Below are 19,175 nucleotides of genomic sequence, written 5' to 3'. Positions count from 1 at the left end.
TCTTACCCAATGGCACACATCTGTCATTTATACAAAGTAAAACCTAAACTGTAATACAGCTCTTGGGTCTGGAGATAAGTTGTGAATGACATTCATTAAAAGAAAGATTTCTAATATTTTTATAAGAATAGTAAAAAAGATTGTCATATAAATCAGAATCTTTGGTAAAGCATGACAGTGTATGTTAATAGGATAAAAGTATTGAAAAATTAGAAAAAAGAGATTCCTTGGTGCTGAAACCATAAGAAATAAAAAGTAATGAACAACATCATACTATTAGTAATAAGAAGCAAAACAAGAGAGGAGTCACATGGTGTGCAAATGGGTCAGGTACAAGTAAATGATCTTTCCTAGGGGTATTTCCTGATAGAACTAACTGGTTCATCTAAGTTAAATAAAAAAGGGAAAAAAGTAGTTCTATTTGGCTTATTTTTCTACTTATATCCTAATGTAAATGAGTAATACCCAGCGCCTGGGCTCACAGAAGACACAACAGTATTAATAAATACTATTAATAAAACATATCAATAAATAAATACTACTTATTAAATGAATAAACAGACCACAAACTGATTTAAGCACAGCCCCCAAGTATTAATAAACCTTTAGATCAGAAGTAAAAATGTGTTTGGGTTTTCAAGGGCTTACTACTGGTTTGATGCAGTCTTTATATACTTAGAGACACAGCTATAAAAATTTAAAAGACTTGACATGTAGCAATATAAAGTTAAAATGGAAATTAAGGGCATAATCTAAGCAGTAGAACTTAGCAAGGCTACTACATCTTACCAATGTCCTTCAAGTAATCAGTGGTGACTCATGGTAGCCACAGACATTTCCTTTAAAAAGATGGAACTAAAAAGGTAGCTCTAGACTCACAGGAAGTAACATCAGATCAGTTATGGCAGTAAGAAACGGGCCAAGGTACACTTAAATAGCATGGCTTTTGGTGCAAAGATATGACCTCTTGATCATACCAATGGCCTCCTCATGTTTATCATTATACTTCTTTTTTGGTCACATGAGACAAAAGAATTTCCATAACTGCCTTAAGAGAGAAGAGTAGACAGACAGCAGGGTGGTGGGTGGAGGTGGTTTCCATTAGATATCCAGGTAACTTACTTATTCAAACATCAACGAAGATCTGTAGGAATGCAGTTCTAAATGGCTATTCATAATTTTGTTAACATAAGATCACAGTTACAAGCATATTGAATATATATGAACCTGCTTCTGCATTAAGAAATAACACAAATTATTTGAAATTTGGTACATATGACCAGAAACTTAGTGTTCAGACCATCTCTCTTTTTCAGTTCTTTCCATTCTCTTACCTTGAGAGGTGGTACTTTTTGCACCTGGATTCTGTCCCCTCTATTGAGAAAGGGCTGTGGCGAGACTTGAAATGGCTGCTGGTGCTGCCGATTCTCAGTGACACGCGGCCTTTTCTCCCAGCTCATAGAAACCTCTTCTTGGGTGAGAGAAGACTTCCTCTTGAGGCTTTCTGGGCTGTGATCAACCAGAGTTGACGGAGGCTCTTTCACAGCGGTCTCCTGTGGACCTGCTTCTACTGTGGGCTTCGTTATCGATTTTTCCACTCCAGGACTCTTGGGTTTGCTTGGAGATGTAACTAAAGCTTCTTGGCTTTCGTTTTTGTTATGATTAGAAGCTGTAGTGCGATGATTCTCTTTCTCAGACTCCTGTTCAGCAGAGGCAACTGGCTTCTGCTCTAAGACATCCTCATCCTTTGGGCACTTGATGGGAAGAACGCTGCTAAGCTCATTTGTATCGCTAGTTGAGGAAAGTAAGGGCTCTGTGGATTTGGAGTTTGGCTGCATGTTATCTTGGCTTTCGTGCTCTTCTTTTCTGACTGGTGATGGCATATGTACTATTTCTTCTTTAGACTCTAACTGGGGAATTACTGGGACTATACTAACAAGAGAGACCTCTGAAGGAAGCATGGATTTTGGTTGCTCAGCTGGGGTTTTCTTTACTTTGGGATCACTGGGTGAAGCTGTCAATTTCTTTGAATCCTCAAGGCTCAGGCCAGAACTAAAAGGTGGAAGGAACAAATATTATAGATGAGAAATGGCCCATGTTATTGAAGGCATTATGAGAGATAATGTATATGGCAATGCCTAGAAGAACTTGACAATAGGTATTCTTCATCTATTATCTTTACCATTATCATTATTAGTGAAGGTTTAGGAGCCAGATTCAAATTCCGGCTCTATATACACTATCCATGTGATATTAAGTGACTAGCCTTCTGTGCCTCAATTTCTTCAACTGTACATTGAAGTTAATCACTTCACAGTGCTACTATGATAATTAAGCTAATGCATATAAAGTACTTAGAACAGTACCTAGCCCGTAATAAAAGCTCAATAATGTCATTTATTATTATTACTTCCTGTTATAAAGGGGTCACACAGTCTAGGGACAGGCATCACAGACTACCCACAAGGGAAGTGAAAGAAGGCCAAGGCCCATGTACCCCGAGATGGTGGTTTTGGACTGTGATCAACTCTGCTCTGCAGTACCTGCAGAAAGGCTGGCCCGAGAAATCTAGAGGACCCAGAAGGGATAGTAGGAAAGCTGGCTGTCAATGTTCTCCAGAGGTCAGGAAGTACAACTCTTGAGTTTTTGGAAAGTGTGTTTAAATTTCACGTGGCATAGCTCTAAAATTCTGAGATTGAGTGTATCTCAGCTATTCTGGGAGTGAAGGCCAACTGGGATTTTCACGGTGTGTTCTGGCTAAGAGAGAGGCTACTCTGTAGGGTCATTAGAGACTCCTTCTAATGTTTTAGAATATTGGTTAACAGGCAAAAACAAGGTAGCCCTCTTTGGTGACTTTAAATAATCAGTACTGCACCTCTGAGATGGAATGGCTAAGGATGAAAATGGACAGTAATCAAAAAGTCCTATGAAAGCTGGCAAAAAGTAAGACCTGAAAACTGAAGGACTCATGAACTGTTGCAGTGCTCTACATGCCTAATCAGGAGGAAATGAACAATATTTATGGAATACCTGATATCTGTAATAATGGTCTAAATGTATACACACCATCATTTCATACCAAGAATATAGACAAATCAGTGTATGAGACTCTTAATCTCAATAGGAATCACTTCTTAAATGGCCATGTTGGGGTCAATGAACACTCTTTGGAGGTAAGAAGAGAGTCAATAGTTCTCAAGTTGTGGTTATGGCATCTCCTTCAGGGCTGCCATTAGGTATGCAGAAGGAAGGAAGGGAGACTAACAAACAAATATGACTCTGGGTGTTCAATCTGTTTCCAACTATACAGGTTCTACTGTTACCTATTTAGATGTGCCCATTAAGATTTCATTTAGATTTCATGTTAGAAAAAAACTGATTTAAACCCTTGAGAACAGGGTTTATTATCTGGTTTCAGCCACATACATTTCTCCAAGTGCCTTCTATGGAGGAGAGATTGTTTAAATACGTATCAGATAAAACGGTCCATGTTATAGGATTCTAGGACTCCTTAATGATTCTGGGTAAGTTATATTGTGAGATAATTAACTACTATAAAAAATATACAGAAGTTCAATATTCTTTTATCTTATAAAGTTACTTAGAAGAAAAGCTAATCTATTCACAGAAAGGGACTCTAATGCAAGATAACAAAATCTTTTTTTTTTTTTTAAAGAAATCATCCCACCCACAACAGTAATATGCTAGGAGTCAGAAATTATGAATGATCCAATTCTGTGCACCTGAGATTCAAAAAAAAAAAAAAAATTCTCAGTAAAAAAGAACCGGTGAAAAAATAGAAGCTGAAGACTCAATTTTCTGGAAAGACGCTAAGATGAAGCACCACATGACATGCAGAAATTAACATCTGGTTTATAGCGCCTATCTTGACATTACCTCTGACCATAGTAGCTTTCAAAGAATTGTTCTTTCCATGGCTCTACTTTTTTCTCCTTCTCAATCTCTTGACGAATTCTCACTTGCATCTCAGGTGTAAACTCACCTGTAACGACAACAACAACGACAAGGATATTCAATAGAAATATGCTGTTTGCAACTTTTAATTATTTGTAAATCTTGAAAGACTCATGAAGGAGTCAGAATACAATTCTATGAAAGCAACAGAAATTTCCCCAAATTCTTCCCTGTAAGGGAGTACCGAAGTGCCATTAGGTGGAATAAAAATACTTGCACACCACTCCATGTAGTTTTCAGAATGCAGCTGAGGTCAACTGGGTCTCTTCTCTGGGCTTTCCTTGTACTATCTGCTTCTTGCTCCAAACATCATATTCCCTACAGATTTATTTCATCACTATTCTTGAATCTGTAATTGCTTTCCACTGGAAAAATACTCATGAACTTTCAGTAAATAATGCTATGGGGTATTTTATTATTTTAAAGTTCTGTTTCTCTAAAGCAACCTGTGTTTTAGGCCTTTTATGTCTAACTGAACATATTTATGCATAATTGAACAGCTGAGGCCCAGATTAAAGGCATTTGAGGTTCCAGTAAAAAGGCAGGGAGTTATTTTGGAGTTGTCAGTTTTCTAATTGTTCCAGAAACTGGACCAGGCTAGTGCCCTAGCAACAAGGCACTTAACATGCCAAAGACCCAGCTACTCTGAATATGCCATTTATTTGCATATACTACCAACCACCTCAGCCCCTCCCACTCCATCAGCAGAGAACAGTCAATGTGCTTGGTATGCTATCTTCAAACCTGTAGCCCAGAAAGACTGCTCCCTTTAATGCTCTAATACCCAGGTCTCCAGGAAATAGAGGTGGAAACGGCAGACTTGAATTTAAGACCTCCTGGGAGTAAGAAGAGGGAAAGGCAAAGTTTTAGAGGACAGTCCTGGCATACAAGGAGGAAAAGAATTTGGCTGTCAAAATCCAATTCAGAGTTTCTGCTTTTTTGTTGAGTCTACTGTGCATAACAGAATGAGGAATAAAAAGTACTGAACTCTGTTCGCATGTGTAGTGTTCAAAATTTCTGCTGCTTATAAAAATGTAATCACATGACTATAGGTACAGCACTGACTGCTAATATGCAAAAAAAGTAACTGATAAAAATCAAGATGTCCTTGTTGATAATACCTGCTTTTAAAAATTGGAGGGTTGGAGGACATAAATTCTTTACCAAATTGTTCTTCAAAAAAGATACTGGTAACAGGTGTATTTTAAAATCCTTACGTGATCTCAATTCTTTCAGAAAAAAAGGGGTCTCTGCTCAAGAAAATCTTTAAGAAAGAGAAAGGACTAAAGTAATCAGGGACCAAAGAGAACCCTTCCATACAGAATTCATTCTAAAAAGAAAAATAGGAAGGGAAAACTCAACGATATAAGTTAGCTAGTCAATTAAATTTGTCAATGATCTGACAAAAAGTAACCAACAAATAACCTTCCTAATACTCTTCTCATAAATTTATTTTAAAGCTTCTCACACTTGTTTTAAGCTATTCTTTGGCAAAACTTCGTGTGACTTTTCAAGTGCTAGTCTTTATTCAATGTGTACCAAATCACAAATGAAAGATGTGAAATAAAAATAATACAGCCAGTAGTTTTAATAATGACTGCATTATTAGAATCACTTAATGTATTAGAATCACTTGAGAGAACTTAAAGAAACAAAACATTGAAGCCCGGGCACCATCCTAGATCAATTAAATCAAATTCACTGAGAGTGGAACCTGGACGTCAGCATTTCTAAAAACACCGCAGGTGTTAAAATGAGCAGTCAGGGTTAAGAACTGAAAATAGTGACTGATACTACATACTATGCAAATGCAATCAATCATTTTTTATACTTTATAATTTACCCTCAGTAAATTTGGTAGATCAGAATTATGGCAAACCATGTGACCACATACATGGCAAACCAGTGACCACAGTTGGCAATTCTCGGTCATAATCTACATTTATTAAAACACTCTGACTGCCACTGAACTTATACTTCAAATGGATAAATTTTATAGTATATGAAACATTTCTCAATAAAGCTGTTTTTTAAAAAAGTTCTTAGTGATTCTTTTTACTGTTAGTTTTATTGAGGTTGGGCAGTAATAAAGAGGTTCTATTACTGCTTACCAAACCATAATTCATAGCACCATAAAAGAACTCTAATTCTATACTCTGCTTATTAGGGAGCTTATTAAAATTTCAATCCCTAAGCATTAACCTAGAATTACTAAATCAGAATCTTTAGGAATAGGGCCTAAACATTTATTTCTTAGTTTCTCAGGTGACCTGAAATCCCTAAATAAACATATTGTTGGACCGTCTGGAGCCAAATCTGATTAGGAAAAGAGGAATAAAAGTCTAAAAGTCTTGTAATGTGTTTCATACAGGATAGGTAGGCAACATCCTGTCCTTTGCCTTCCAAAATTATTCAAAGACCCATTGAGGCACAGAGGTGCCAATATGCCCTCATACATATAAGGCAGAACACTTACCTTCTGAGAGTCTTTCCTTCCAGCCTTGGGCCGCTGAAGTGAAGAACTCATTGTTAAGGGCTGAGCCATTTAACTTCATCAGACCATCTGGACCAACCTGGGTCAACGAATAAGCCAAGGAAAGCTTAAAAGCCAAATGTATCATGTGGAATATGACTTCCTTTCTTTTTAAAAAAGAATGTATATATGCATTTAATTTTATAGAAACATGATTATTTCATACCATGCTGCATATTATGGACCTCTATTTTATAATGTAATAGCATTCTGGTAAGGATAATATAGTAGTACTTTTATAACCATGGGACAGGTTTCAAGAACAAAAAAATATTTGTGTGTAACTAGGTATTTTCTAAAAAGGCTAAAACAATTCACATTTCTACTAGAAATAGATCAAAACACCTTTTATCTTGCGAACAGATGTGAATGTGCTATTTAATTTTTGCCAATCTAATTAGTGGGTTGGAAATGGTAAAAAATACCCTATATCCTGACTACTAGAGTTTTATGCATCTTTTTGAATGTTTACTGAATATTCAGATTTACTATCTGTGAAATGCAAATCTCTATCATTTGCTCACTTGTCTATGAAGCTGCTTGTTTTTATTCTCAATTTGTGAGACTCCTTTACATATTATTCATAGTAACATGTTTTATGTAAAAAATATTTCACCCAATCTGTCCATTGACTTGATTTGTGACGTCATGTTGTCTGGCTGAAAAGTTTTAAGAATCTTCTTTGTATTAGATTTTGAATTTCCTGTCTTGGTTTAAAACCACAAAATCTTATTTAAGAACATAAAACACAAGATCTAAAAAAACCTGGATGAAAACACTTAATGAAATTGCCGTTGTTCCCAAATTTAGTATCTATATTCCTATCAGAATCTCTATGAAGTTTTTTTATTAATAAAATGATCTGAATGTTCATATGGAAAAAAATTTAAAAACTGAGAGAGAAAAACTGATTTTAATTGCACCTATAAATACATACCACATATAAGTAAATAGAATATATGACAAAGATGGTATTTCAAACTTATGTAGGGCTGGAACAACTGGCTATCTATCCAGCAGAAAATAAAGTTGAATCCCAATTTAAAAGCAATTAAAAAATTTAGGTAACTACTTGATATCCTCGGGACTGAGGAACTCTTTTGTCAACCACTTTACTTTGTAACTCTATCTGAGCCAACATTACTTCTCCCTGTCTCTAGAGGAGAAACTGGTAGACATTGTCTGTAAAGACATAGACTGCAAATATTTTAGGCTTTGCATGCTACATGGCTTCTGTTGCAAGTTCTTAACTTGGTTACTGTAGCATGAAAGAAGCTAAAGACAGTATATAAACTAGTTAGGAGTGCTGTGTACCAATAAAACTTTGTTTACAAAATCAGGCAATTGTGGGGGTGGGGAGGGGGGTTCCATAGTGTAGTGGTTAGCACATCTGCTTTACACGCAGAAGGTCCTGGGTTCGCGCCCCAGGTGGAGCCATGGACCATACCCCGGGTGCGCCAGGCCCCGGGTGCACACTGCGAGCGCGTGGGAGGAGACGCCCTGCCTTCAGAGATCTAGTTCTTAAGTGGAGATGACACCATTCGGCACCTTCGGCACCTGGCACTATCCGTAGGTCAGGGGAGGAAGTAGTGGTGGGGGGAGGGGAATCAAAAAGAGGGGGAAAAAAAAAATTCAAGCAGTGGGCTGAAAACAGCCTGAGGACCTTACTTCGTTGTACTATAGAGAATTATCAGAGGAGTAACAGGTTTCCCTATGAGAAGAGGTCATCTAACATTTGCTTGAATATTCCATTGATGAGCAAGATACTCCATCACAAGTCAATCCATTCCACGGTTTAATAGCCTCAACTATCTTAAAAAAATGTTTTGTAACTCCAAATCTGCTTTCTGGAGAAACAAAGAAGTTGCCCTCTTCATATGATAGACCTTCAAATCTGTCCAAAGAAGGTGTTTTAATCCACTCCATTCCCCTTATTCTTTTCTCTGGTCTAAATACTGTTTTTCTACTTTTCACTTTTGGGCACTTCATACACTGAATTATTCTTTCCAATATTTCATCCTAGTAATAACCAGAATTCTTTATAAACACTCCAAATTTTGTCCGACAGTGAAGTTGTATTTCATTTAATTTGAACTCCATACTCTACACACAAATACAATATTTATCAGTTTACTTTATGTTCCCACCATAATAACTGAAAGAGGCAGTGACCTCCTACTAAGACTACCACACAGGATTGCACTCTACAGCAAGTTGAACAGATAACTCTTAAGGTCCCTTTGAATTCTAAAATTATATGTGGCAATCCTTCTGAGAGATAAGGGCCATTAGTCAAAAGACAGTTCTGAGGAACCTGCACTACTTAACTACTCACAGACCCTCGTTAGGTCCTATATTATCGTTCCCAACCTAATAAGCCAAGTCTTCAAAAAGATGAGAGCAATCTCTAATGAGAAGTTCTCTAATAACTCTGCCAAAACGTCAATCTCCTAACGTGTTCTAAACAAGAACTGGGCATGTTATAATTTCTCTAGAAGTGATAATGTGGAGAAAGCAGTAGCTGGGAATGATCCATTTTACTTCTTTGCCTTACCGCTGGTAGTGGACCTGACTTATTTGGACTCCCTGGAAATGGAGTCTGACCTGCTTTCACATGTGCTGATTCACAGCACTATGAAACTGATGTCGATATGGTCAAATAGAAAGATGATTTTCAGGATTAGAAAGATTTGGTTTTGATTTTACAGTCAATTAGCTATTGTGACTTGTGTAGTTTACTTACTCTCCATTAATTTCTCACTATAAACCAGGGAATATATCTAGCTCTCTTACTGTAAACTAGGAAAGATAGCTCTCTCTCATCTAGCTTTTATGATTAGAAAGGGAGAGCTATGTCAGATTACTTAAAACAGTAGATTTTTGGAAATAGTAATGAATTAAAAAAAAATCTCAGAACTGAATAAATCTTAGAAAATCATAATAGTCCTATTTTCCTTTTGCAGAGGAGGAATCGGAAGATCAGAAGGGGGAGTACTTGCTAGTCACTCTTTCCTTGATGAAAACCAAAGTCTCAGACCTTTACCTTACTCCTGACCAAGCTAAATCTCTCTGACCTCTGCCTAGGTATTTCACAAACCTTTAGTATTTCTTCTAGGTACTTTAAAAAACAAAAAAGAGTATCTTATATTGGGCTTTTAAATTATTTATTATGCAAGAAAAAAATATTGGTTTTAGAAAAATTTAACAAAAGAATGAGAATAATTAACATTCTAAAACACTTCAAAAAATCCATTCAAAAACCCCTGTTTAATGTCTTAAACAAGATAGCTCTTCCTCCTGAACTGCATTCTATGGATGCCTACATCTGATAGCTAGACAAATTTTATTCCATAATCTTGATATCCTGACAAGAGTTTTTTTTTTTCTTTATAAGCCTTACAGGGCCAACTTATTAAGAGCACTTCCATAAAAATATTCTTATTTCTTGTTTAGCACCTTTGATACCACTTCTTTACAGGTACACATAAAAAGCTATTTAAAAAGTCATAAGAAGTTCTAAAGGGGAGAAACCTTCAGGAGGATTATAAAACTGCTTATGCTTGAAATCACACACCTGTCGATCCACCTCTGGAAGCAGTAAAAGCAGTCGCTGTTGGCAATCTCCAGGAAGGACTGAAAAGGTGTGTTTGTTGATCAGTGCTCGAAGATTTGTATTGACCAGAATGGAGTCTGGTGTCTCAACATCAATTTCAGCACATTTAGTCCTTTTCATTTGTCCTACAAAAATATGAAAAAGAATCATTTAGGCCTCTTTCACATTCCTGTTTCAATCTAAACTACAGCTTGCTCTGCAGTACAAAAAACCCCACAGTTTTAAGTACTTTAAATATCACACTGTGAAGAAGGTAACACTTAAGGTTCTTAGAAATTTATTCTATGACGAACAAAGCAAGTTTTGCTCATTCATGAAGGATAAACAAATATAACATCTTCTCTACAAAAATAGAATAAGGTTTGTAAAAGTGAACCTTTTGACAGACTAAAAGTGCATTTTATGTTTGAGACTTGATTATTTCCCGAACAGAATTGAGGAAGTTTACGATAAATGAGACATACACAAAATTTGACAAAAAAGAAAAAAGAAAAATTCAAATCTATATAGAAATCATACTGAGGCCCTTTTTCTCTTGAGAATTTTTTTCATCAATTTGAATTTGCATTGCCTAAGAAATCTGTTAACGATGAGGTTACAGTCTTTTAAAAGACTGACAGATTTGTGTACACAACCGTTTAAAATGTAATATATATATACATATATGTCTCCACACATACACAAGATTAACTTAGAATAATATTTGCAAGCCACAACAGAAGATAACTATTCATACTGAAAGTGAACTTATAAATCAGTATGAAAAAGACGTATCACCAAGAAAAAAATGAACAAAGGAAACAGGCAATTCATAGTTGACTAACCATAAACAGATGCTGAGGTGTTAATATTTAAAGAAATATCTGTTAAACCGATGAACATTTTTGGTCTATCGAAATAGCAAATACTGCATTATAGTGATAGGACTATGCAGGGAAAAAGCAAAACCACTTTCAAATACACTGGTGGGGCTGAAATTAGTATAATCTTATTACGAGAAAATTTAACAATATACAGCAAAATTTTAATGTGCATAGGAATCTAGGACCTAGAAATTCTACATTTATAAATACTCGCACAAAGCTACAAAATCCTGAATGTGGGTAACCTCTGGCTCCTGCTCTAAGTACAAACAAAAGTAATCTCTCTAAAGAGGAAAAGATTTCCCTTAAATAAAGCCCATAGGATTCCTATAAATTGAAATTCAGCACTACCTCACAAAGATTACCCTGACAAACCAGAAGGTAGGTCACCGTGACGAGTCAACAGAAACCAGAAAGAAAAGATTAAGACCTAGAACCACTGCTCTCACTGAAACTGACACATATATAGAATACAGAATAGCTACGTATAAAATGATTAAAGAATGTAATTGTAAAGATGAGATAATTAGAAAATACAAAGGCTTGAAAAAAATAAATGAGACTTCTACAAATATAGAATAAAAATTGTTGAAATCAGATAGTATGAATGGATTAAAGAGCAGTTTAGACACTGTTAAACAGGGAATTTTAACCTAAAATATACAGCCAAACAGTTTACCCAGAACACAAGAAAGACATATAAGATTAAATATTTTGAAAGCTTTAGGAGAAACATAACTGATAGAATGAGGTCTAATATATGCTTTATTGAAGACCCAGGGGAAAAAAAGAGAATGGAAAAAAAGCAATATTTAAAAAACTGACAGTAGTGCATTTACCAGAACTGATGAAAACTACAAAACTAAAGATGTAAAAGCCTAACACATTCAACACAGGGTAAAAAGAAATCCATGCTTAGACCTAGCTTAGTAAACCACTCATGAAAGACCAAGAGAATAGCTTGAAAGCATCCATAAGGAAGTGAAAGATTTCATAAAAAGAAACAACAGAATAACAGCGAAGTTCTTAACAACAAAGAAATCCAGAACAAAGTGTTTAATAACTATAAAATGTTGAGAAAAAATAACCATCAACCTCTAATGGTATGTACACCAAACTCACCTTACAAATAAACATGAAACAAAGAGATTAGAGAGAAGCAAAAATTGAGAGCATTTACTACCAAGAGACCTGTTCTAAATAAAGTTCTTAAAAAATGATACCATGGGAAAGAAAATCATTACAGAAAGATGAGCTGGAATACAATGGAGAAAAGTAGATAAATCTACACCAACACTGTAGTATAAAACAATAATATTCTGTCTGATTTGTGGGGGAAAAAAAGCAAACAAAAAAACCCCTGAAATGTCAGATAATTTTATTTAAATCCAGACAGGAAAGATCAGTGCTAAATTGTTAGAATTTTTTTAATTAAAAAAAAAAAAGGAAATAAAAAAAAGCAGGACAAAGGTCAGCAAAAAAAAAAAACCCCAAGACTGTAGAAATTATTTCAAATAGATTAACAATTATAATACATATAGATAAAACTCACCAAATGAAAGAGATAGTCCTATTGAATTAAAATTTTAAAAATACAGCTAGCAATATGCTCTGTAAAGAGACATACCTAAAGCACGAGGACACAGAGATAAACAAAGTAAAGATATACTAGGCAAAAACTAACCACTGGAAAGCTGGTGTGTCTTTATTGATATCGAACAAAAGACATTTTTAGTAAAAAACTTAATCAGTGATTGATAAGGTAAATAAATAATGGTAGAGGTTAAATCCACCAGGAAGATTTTAAACACGAAATTATCTAATATAAGATAGCTTTAAAATATGTGAAATAAAAAATTATTCAAATGGACAAAGCCACCATTAGGATAGGAGATCTCAACAAAACTCTCTCAATTATTAAGAAATAACTATACCAAAAGCATCCCAAAAAAGAAGGAAATTAAAAAAAAGCTGAACTATTTTTCAGATTGACGAGCATGATCCAATAAACAAGAATTCTGTGTTTTACGACTAGAATACACTTATAAAATTCATTCAAAAAAGGTCTTAGTAAATTTAATATTAGTGGTAATAACAACAATGACCAATCACAGCCGCAGTAAAACACTTATACAGGGCTTCCTAAGTGTCAGGCACTAAACACTGACATGTATTAACTCATTTATTTTTTCACACAACCCGATGAAGCAGGAAACCATTTCAAGAATGAGGAAAATGAGGCCCAGATATGGTAACTTGCCCAACATTATACTATTAAGTTGCAGTAAAGGAATTTGTGGCTTCAGGATCTGTTATTTATCACTATACTATATAGGCACAGGTATCATACAGTGCATAATCTCTGATCACAAGAAATTTAAGTTAAAAATTGATAAAAACAAAAATACAAAAATCCCTATACATTTGGTAAAACAAATATTTAAAAGTGCAAAATAACTTCTGGGACAAAAGGGAAATCGCAATAAAAAAATATAAAAACTTTTCTAACCAAATAATAATAAAAGCAATACCTGAAAGATAAAGGTAAAGGCTGTTCCTATTGGAATAGTAAAAAAATGTATAAATGAGAAGCAAAGCTTTCTACATTCAAATCCTGGCTTCCTATCACAAATGACATTTTTAATTTGAAGAAATGAAATCACAATATACACACTAATCATATTTTTTCTTTCACTGCATATCTTGATCATCTTTCCAAACTACTGCCTACAAATTCACCTCTTTCTCTTAAAAAAGTTGCACCATATTACAACTTATGTACCAGGACTGGTTTAACTGGATCCCTACTGATGATCATATAGGTGGTTACCAGTTTTTTAGTTGTATACCGATTTGCAATGCCTCTATAGACCTGAAAGCAACATCCTAGTTTCCCTCTGTCATCTAACTGACAGTATGGGAGTGTCAGCATTCCTTGAATAGTTTTTACTATTTTCTGCATTCACGGTGTACCTTCACATCTGATTCAAACTTTAGTTAAATTTTAACTTAAGAGAAACTGAGACGTAGTTGTAAATTATTCTGGTAAACAGTGCTCTGAGAATACTTGTCTGTGGCTCGATTTTTAGAATTTAAAGTTTAAGTCTTCTAATTTTGGTAAAGTTGACCTTTTTTTTTTTCAGTTTAGGTTGCCTTATTCTATTATATTATACTTGAAATGTGAGCTATGTTTATTCTTCTGACTGAATATAGGATGTAAAAATATATAACACAACTACTGATCTCACTGACTTTAAAACAAACTATACCAATGTTAACTAAAATAATTTCATGTAAATTACTAATTCAGTTTTATCACTTACATTTTACATAAAATGTACAGATTCTTCCATGTCTGGAAAGTACTCATTGTGGTAAAATGCTTTAAAATTTCCATAGCGTTTCTTTTAATGCATATTTGCATGAAAGAAGAACTTTCATTTATTTTTTGACCGTTAGGTCAAACTTAAATAAACCATGCCTTCTTTTTTTAATGGTTAATTTTTCCTAGTTTTGTATGGAAGTTTTTAATTCTCAGTACATAATTTCTCAATTTTGTACATCCACATTTCTACATTAATTGAATGAAGATACTGAAATTGGGACTTTAACTGAATCGAAGTTAAATATAGGTTCCAAAAGGAAAAACTTTTTCTGTTCATCGCCAGGTCTCTCAGGCCCTAAACCTGGGTTTGGTATATTAGTGTATCTTTTGTAAATATCTGTTTAATAAATGCATATTTTTAATCTTTGGCAGTTGAACTGATGTTCAAAGGGTATACTCAGTATGACAGATAGTGTCTCTTAAGAAAAAGTATCCTAGTTTATAATGCCACCTAGAATCAAACCAGAAAGAAGATGACAGAAAATACTATGAATTCTATTCTCAAACTTAATAGTTTGGAAGGGTCTGGAACAATAAATGAATATAGAATAATTTTCCCCTAGAATTTTGCCAGCAATGCTGCACATTCTTTGAGCTTCTATATTTCTGAGATGTCTGCCATCCTAATTCTTGAATCTTTGTATGTAAAGTATTTTTTTCTCTCTGGAGATTTTTTTGGAATCTTCTCATTATCCTGGGTGTTTTGAAATTCCAAAAGAATGTGCCTGGGAATAGATTTCTTTTTATTCGTGTTTTGACACCAATTATGTACTTTCAGCCTGTAATCTATGGCTTTCAATTCTAAGAAATGTTCTTACATTACTTCTCTTATCTTTTATACCTCCCTTTCAATATCTGCTAGTCCTACTATTAAAGATATTAGACAGCCTAGATTGGTGTTCCAATTTTCTTACCTCCTCTCTTCTCTCCTTTTAAAACTCTCCTTTGATCTACGTTCTGGGAAATTTCATCACCTTTAACTTTATGTATCTCTATTAGAACATTTTATTTCTACTATCGTGTTATTTAATACCCTATCTTCTGATTTTTTAACACAGTATTCTGTTCTTTCATTGGTGCAATATCATCTTTCATTTCTTTTTGTGGATATTATAGTTTAAAAAGTTATTTGTTTTAAATTTTCTCCTTTCCGAATTGTCTCTGTGTCCTTGGAGTCTATATTTCAGATTTTGTCTCTTATGATGGAAGTTTTCTTCTAAAATGATCCTTGGTAATCATAAGTAAAAGACAGGCACTTACTAGGCTGACTGCAAATTCTGAATGCATGGATGGGCCTCATAAGCTAATGAGCTCCACAGAAGTGTGATCAAGATGATCTCTGTTTAGTTGGGAATCTATAACTTTGCCTGCAGACTTTTTTCTGAGTTTATTCAAATTTTTTAGGTACCAATCTACCAGTCTCCTGCTGGAGCATAGATGGGGAGGAAGAAAGAAGTAGTGGTGGTAGAAATATGCCTCATTAATACTGGAAACCAAGCAAGAGGATCATTATTCAGTATTTGTATTTTACTTGATTTCTCTAATTTCAGCACATTGCCTCACTGTCTGCCTTCATCTATGTGTATTATCTCTGAATTTGAAATCTGGATGGTTTCACTTCAAAATAAACCCCTGTCTCCTACTAGGGTGAGATATCAAATTGCTCCTTATTAACTTACAAAGAAGGTCCTTCCTTTCAACCCTATGTCTCACCCTTCTCTGCTATGATACATGATAACTCCAATTCTGGAACTTTTCTGGTATTCTGCAGCCTTAGCTGGCTTGCTTATTACTGGCATCTGTTCCTTAGCTCTGTGAAAAACTCCATCCGGTTTTCATTTTTCAAAATGGTTGACACTGACTGCCCATCTGTTGTCTTTTTTTTCACCCTTCTGGATTTAATCTTTTGTGTTTCCGTATTCTCATTTTAGTGAGGTTCAGAGGAAGCAGGAAAAAAGGTTCAGTTTGCCATGTTTAATTATAAGCCCTTCTACTTTTCTGTACTGGTTAGAAGTAAAATATAAATAATGCTGGACAAAGCAACCTATTGTCGGTAAAAGAAATAAACCACAAAATAGTTGATAACAGATCTTAATCTGAAATAAAGTATGATAAGAGAAAGACAAGAAGAACATGAAGACAGTCAAGACCTCATAGGAAGTAACAGTTAAGCGAAGCAGCTGATGAATTTCAGACACAGTTGATAAATTAAGGCATGAGAACTGACATGTTTGTAAATTAACTAACTTACTTGTGTGGAGTCTGTCAGATCTTTGGAATGACTTCTTCCCCAAGCCTAGCAAAGGATTTTCCACTTTAACTGAAGAAGAAAAGCTAGAGTTTGAGTTCTGAGGGCTGCTTGACTGTCCATCAGATTGTTTTCCTTCCCATATAGCTAGGGAAAAAATATATAAAAGACTGGTGACATTGAGGTTATAGAGAGAAATCAATGAATCAAACAATTAAATCATTCAATGTTAAGAGGAGTTATGTATGAGGCAATGTGACCTTGCAAATGTGCTTTGAGTCTGAGAACTAAGACTCAAAAAATAAAATAAAATCCCTTCCTTCCTGCCGGCACATTATTTGCTTCTAGTGGTAAACATCCTTCCTAATAAAAATGCAAAGTTCTGCAAGACAGTTTAAATCTGGCAGGCCCATATAATCAGCTGGTGTCAAACTGAGCTGTGTAATAAAACACAAAGTCTGTACCTAGATCAGTTTAGATTAAAAACAAAACAAGCAACTGCAACAAAAAATCCAAAGGTCTGCAGATATGTCCAATGGAAACTGAAAGGTAGCATGTACTCCTAGGAAAACCTTTCAAAGGAGAGAAGTGGTGAAGAGTTCAGTTTGAGCATCTTTTGTATCAGAAAACATCAGTTTTTTAAGGTTACTAATTAGAGGCTTCCAAATATTAGATAAGACATATTGGAAGTTAGTTACTGATCTCATTGTAACATACAAATCCCACTCATGTATTTTTTAATAACTGCATGATTATCTTGTATACATTTTCCATTTACCCTGGAAGGATTTCTACTAATGATTTGGAGGCATGAGGATTATTTAAATGAATATAATAATTTAAAAATAAATGACAAAGTATAAAAATTGAAAAGTCAACACAAAAATATCAGAAAAAGAAACTTCCATTGAAAAGACACATAGTCTACCTACCAGGTTTGGCAGTTACAGAGTCACTGGCTGCTTTGACAGTCTTCAGAGAAAGATGTGGGGTGGAGGATATGGACATGCTTGGCCTGCATTGTTGCTGCTGCTGCTGCTTCTTCTGCTGTTGCTGTTTTAGAGCCTATAAAGAGAAAACTGACTATAAGAAACAAAACAAATCAGTTTTTAGTAATAACAAAAAGTAAATGATTTCTTTACAAGTGGTAAAGAGCATGCTGATCATCCAATTTCTCTGAAATCTATCAAAGTAAAAAAAAAACCCAAAAAACAAACAAACAAAAAACTAAATTAAACTGATTAAACACAAGGCCTAAATGATCCTCTTAAGAGTATGGATATTTTTTGCTAGTATTACTCCTTTATATAAATAGTCACTAACATTTTTCAGAGCTTAAAAATCACCAGTAAGCCATTGACTTTCCATACTTGTAGTTTCCAATCATTTCTAGAAATAGAATTATAGACCTTGAACCAAGAAGAATTCCATTTGCATCAACTCCATGTAGAAATGTAATATTTAGCTTATGTATGTTTCAGAGGTGCTTCATTTAAATGAAAGGTAATGAACAACTATTTGAGTTTGAACTTGTGTAAGAGCAGTAAGATTTGGCCCAATGACAAAAATCTCGGCAATTTAAAGCAATGCAGCAAATAGAAGAGAGAGAAGATTAGAAAATACTAGTTCTAAGAATAATGGGGTTCCTTCCTCCTGGCTATTTCCAAATGTTTTTATTTCTATGATGTTCTTAGTTTACAGAATACACCAAACTAAACCATTCAGAATGAACGGAAAGACAAATAACTTCCCAGATTTTAATCATGAAGCTATATAAAAGCAATTTTTTAACTTATGGTTTAAAAAAAAGACAAACTAAGAAAGTAAAGCTCCATTCCAGGAAAAAGTTAAAGTCTATGACCTTGCTAAATTGCCATTTTAAGCTTTAACCTTCAAGACTATCATGCAGAAAAGTGTGAAATAACTGGCTACTTGTTTCCCATGACCTCTTCACAATATAGTTTTCTCCTGCTTTATTTTCACACATATCTCTGGCTCTGCTATAAAGACACAGTGGCAAGAGTTTGTCTCCTTTATCTGAGCTGTCACCGGAGAAAAGAACTGAGAGAGCCAGGTATCTGGCTTACATTCCCTACAGCATTTATAATAGGTGAGGCAGAAGCACAGTGTGTGAAACAATGTCAGTGTTGTCTGATCATCGATTCTAGCTTATCTCTCACTCTTTGCAATCAGAACAGAAAACGTTCACAGGCTTCCTAGGCAGTACTCCCTGCTACTCACAGGATCCATGTCATTCTAGGTTAATGCAAAATTTCAAAAGAACCATCTGATCTCATCTATTTCTTCTGTGATCATATAAATCCAGACACATGATGGAAATAGAATAACTTATAGTCTCTCTATTTAAGAACTGTACATATTCAGTTTTCCTTCCCTCAGTGGTTTATAAACCATGTTCCTAATTCTATTTTAAAATTTAAAAAACAAATGACGGCGACAAATCTTCATTGTGGAAAAGGATATCTTATATTTAAGTAATTTTTTCTCACCTAATACTATGAAAACCATACACTGAAGGCAAGGCCTTACTTTACATA

General features: G+C 34.7%; 1 protein-coding gene across 3 annotated transcripts in view; it reads right to left on the bottom strand.

The window, feature by feature from the left end:
- The window catches only part of ASXL2 (additional sex combs like 2, transcriptional regulator), a 107,087-nt gene that overhangs the window by 12,576 nt on the left and 75,336 nt on the right, over window positions 1–19,175 (bottom strand). For all 3 annotated transcript variants that reach the window (XM_011356536.2, XM_011356537.2, XM_011356539.2), the window contains 6 exons: window positions 17,550–17,682; window positions 16,621–16,764; window positions 10,083–10,246; window positions 6,452–6,548; window positions 3,898–4,003; window positions 1,335–2,052 (listed from right to left, as the gene is read on the bottom strand). In XM_011356536.2, the coding sequence (XP_011354838.1) occupies window positions 1,335–2,052; window positions 3,898–4,003; window positions 6,452–6,548; window positions 10,083–10,246; window positions 16,621–16,764; window positions 17,550–17,682 (1,362 nt within the window). The remainder of the gene's footprint in view (window positions 1–1,334; window positions 2,053–3,897; window positions 4,004–6,451; window positions 6,549–10,082; window positions 10,247–16,620; window positions 16,765–17,549; window positions 17,683–19,175) is intronic.

The sequence above is a fragment of the Pteropus vampyrus genome, unplaced genomic scaffold (assembly GCF_000151845.1).
Source record: "Pteropus vampyrus isolate Shadow unplaced genomic scaffold, Pvam_2.0 Scaffold28, whole genome shotgun sequence".
NCBI lineage: Eukaryota > Metazoa > Chordata > Mammalia > Chiroptera > Pteropodidae > Pteropus > Pteropus vampyrus.
The sequence above is the reverse complement of the archived record's forward strand: the minus strand, read 5'-3'. Positions and strand labels throughout refer to the sequence as shown.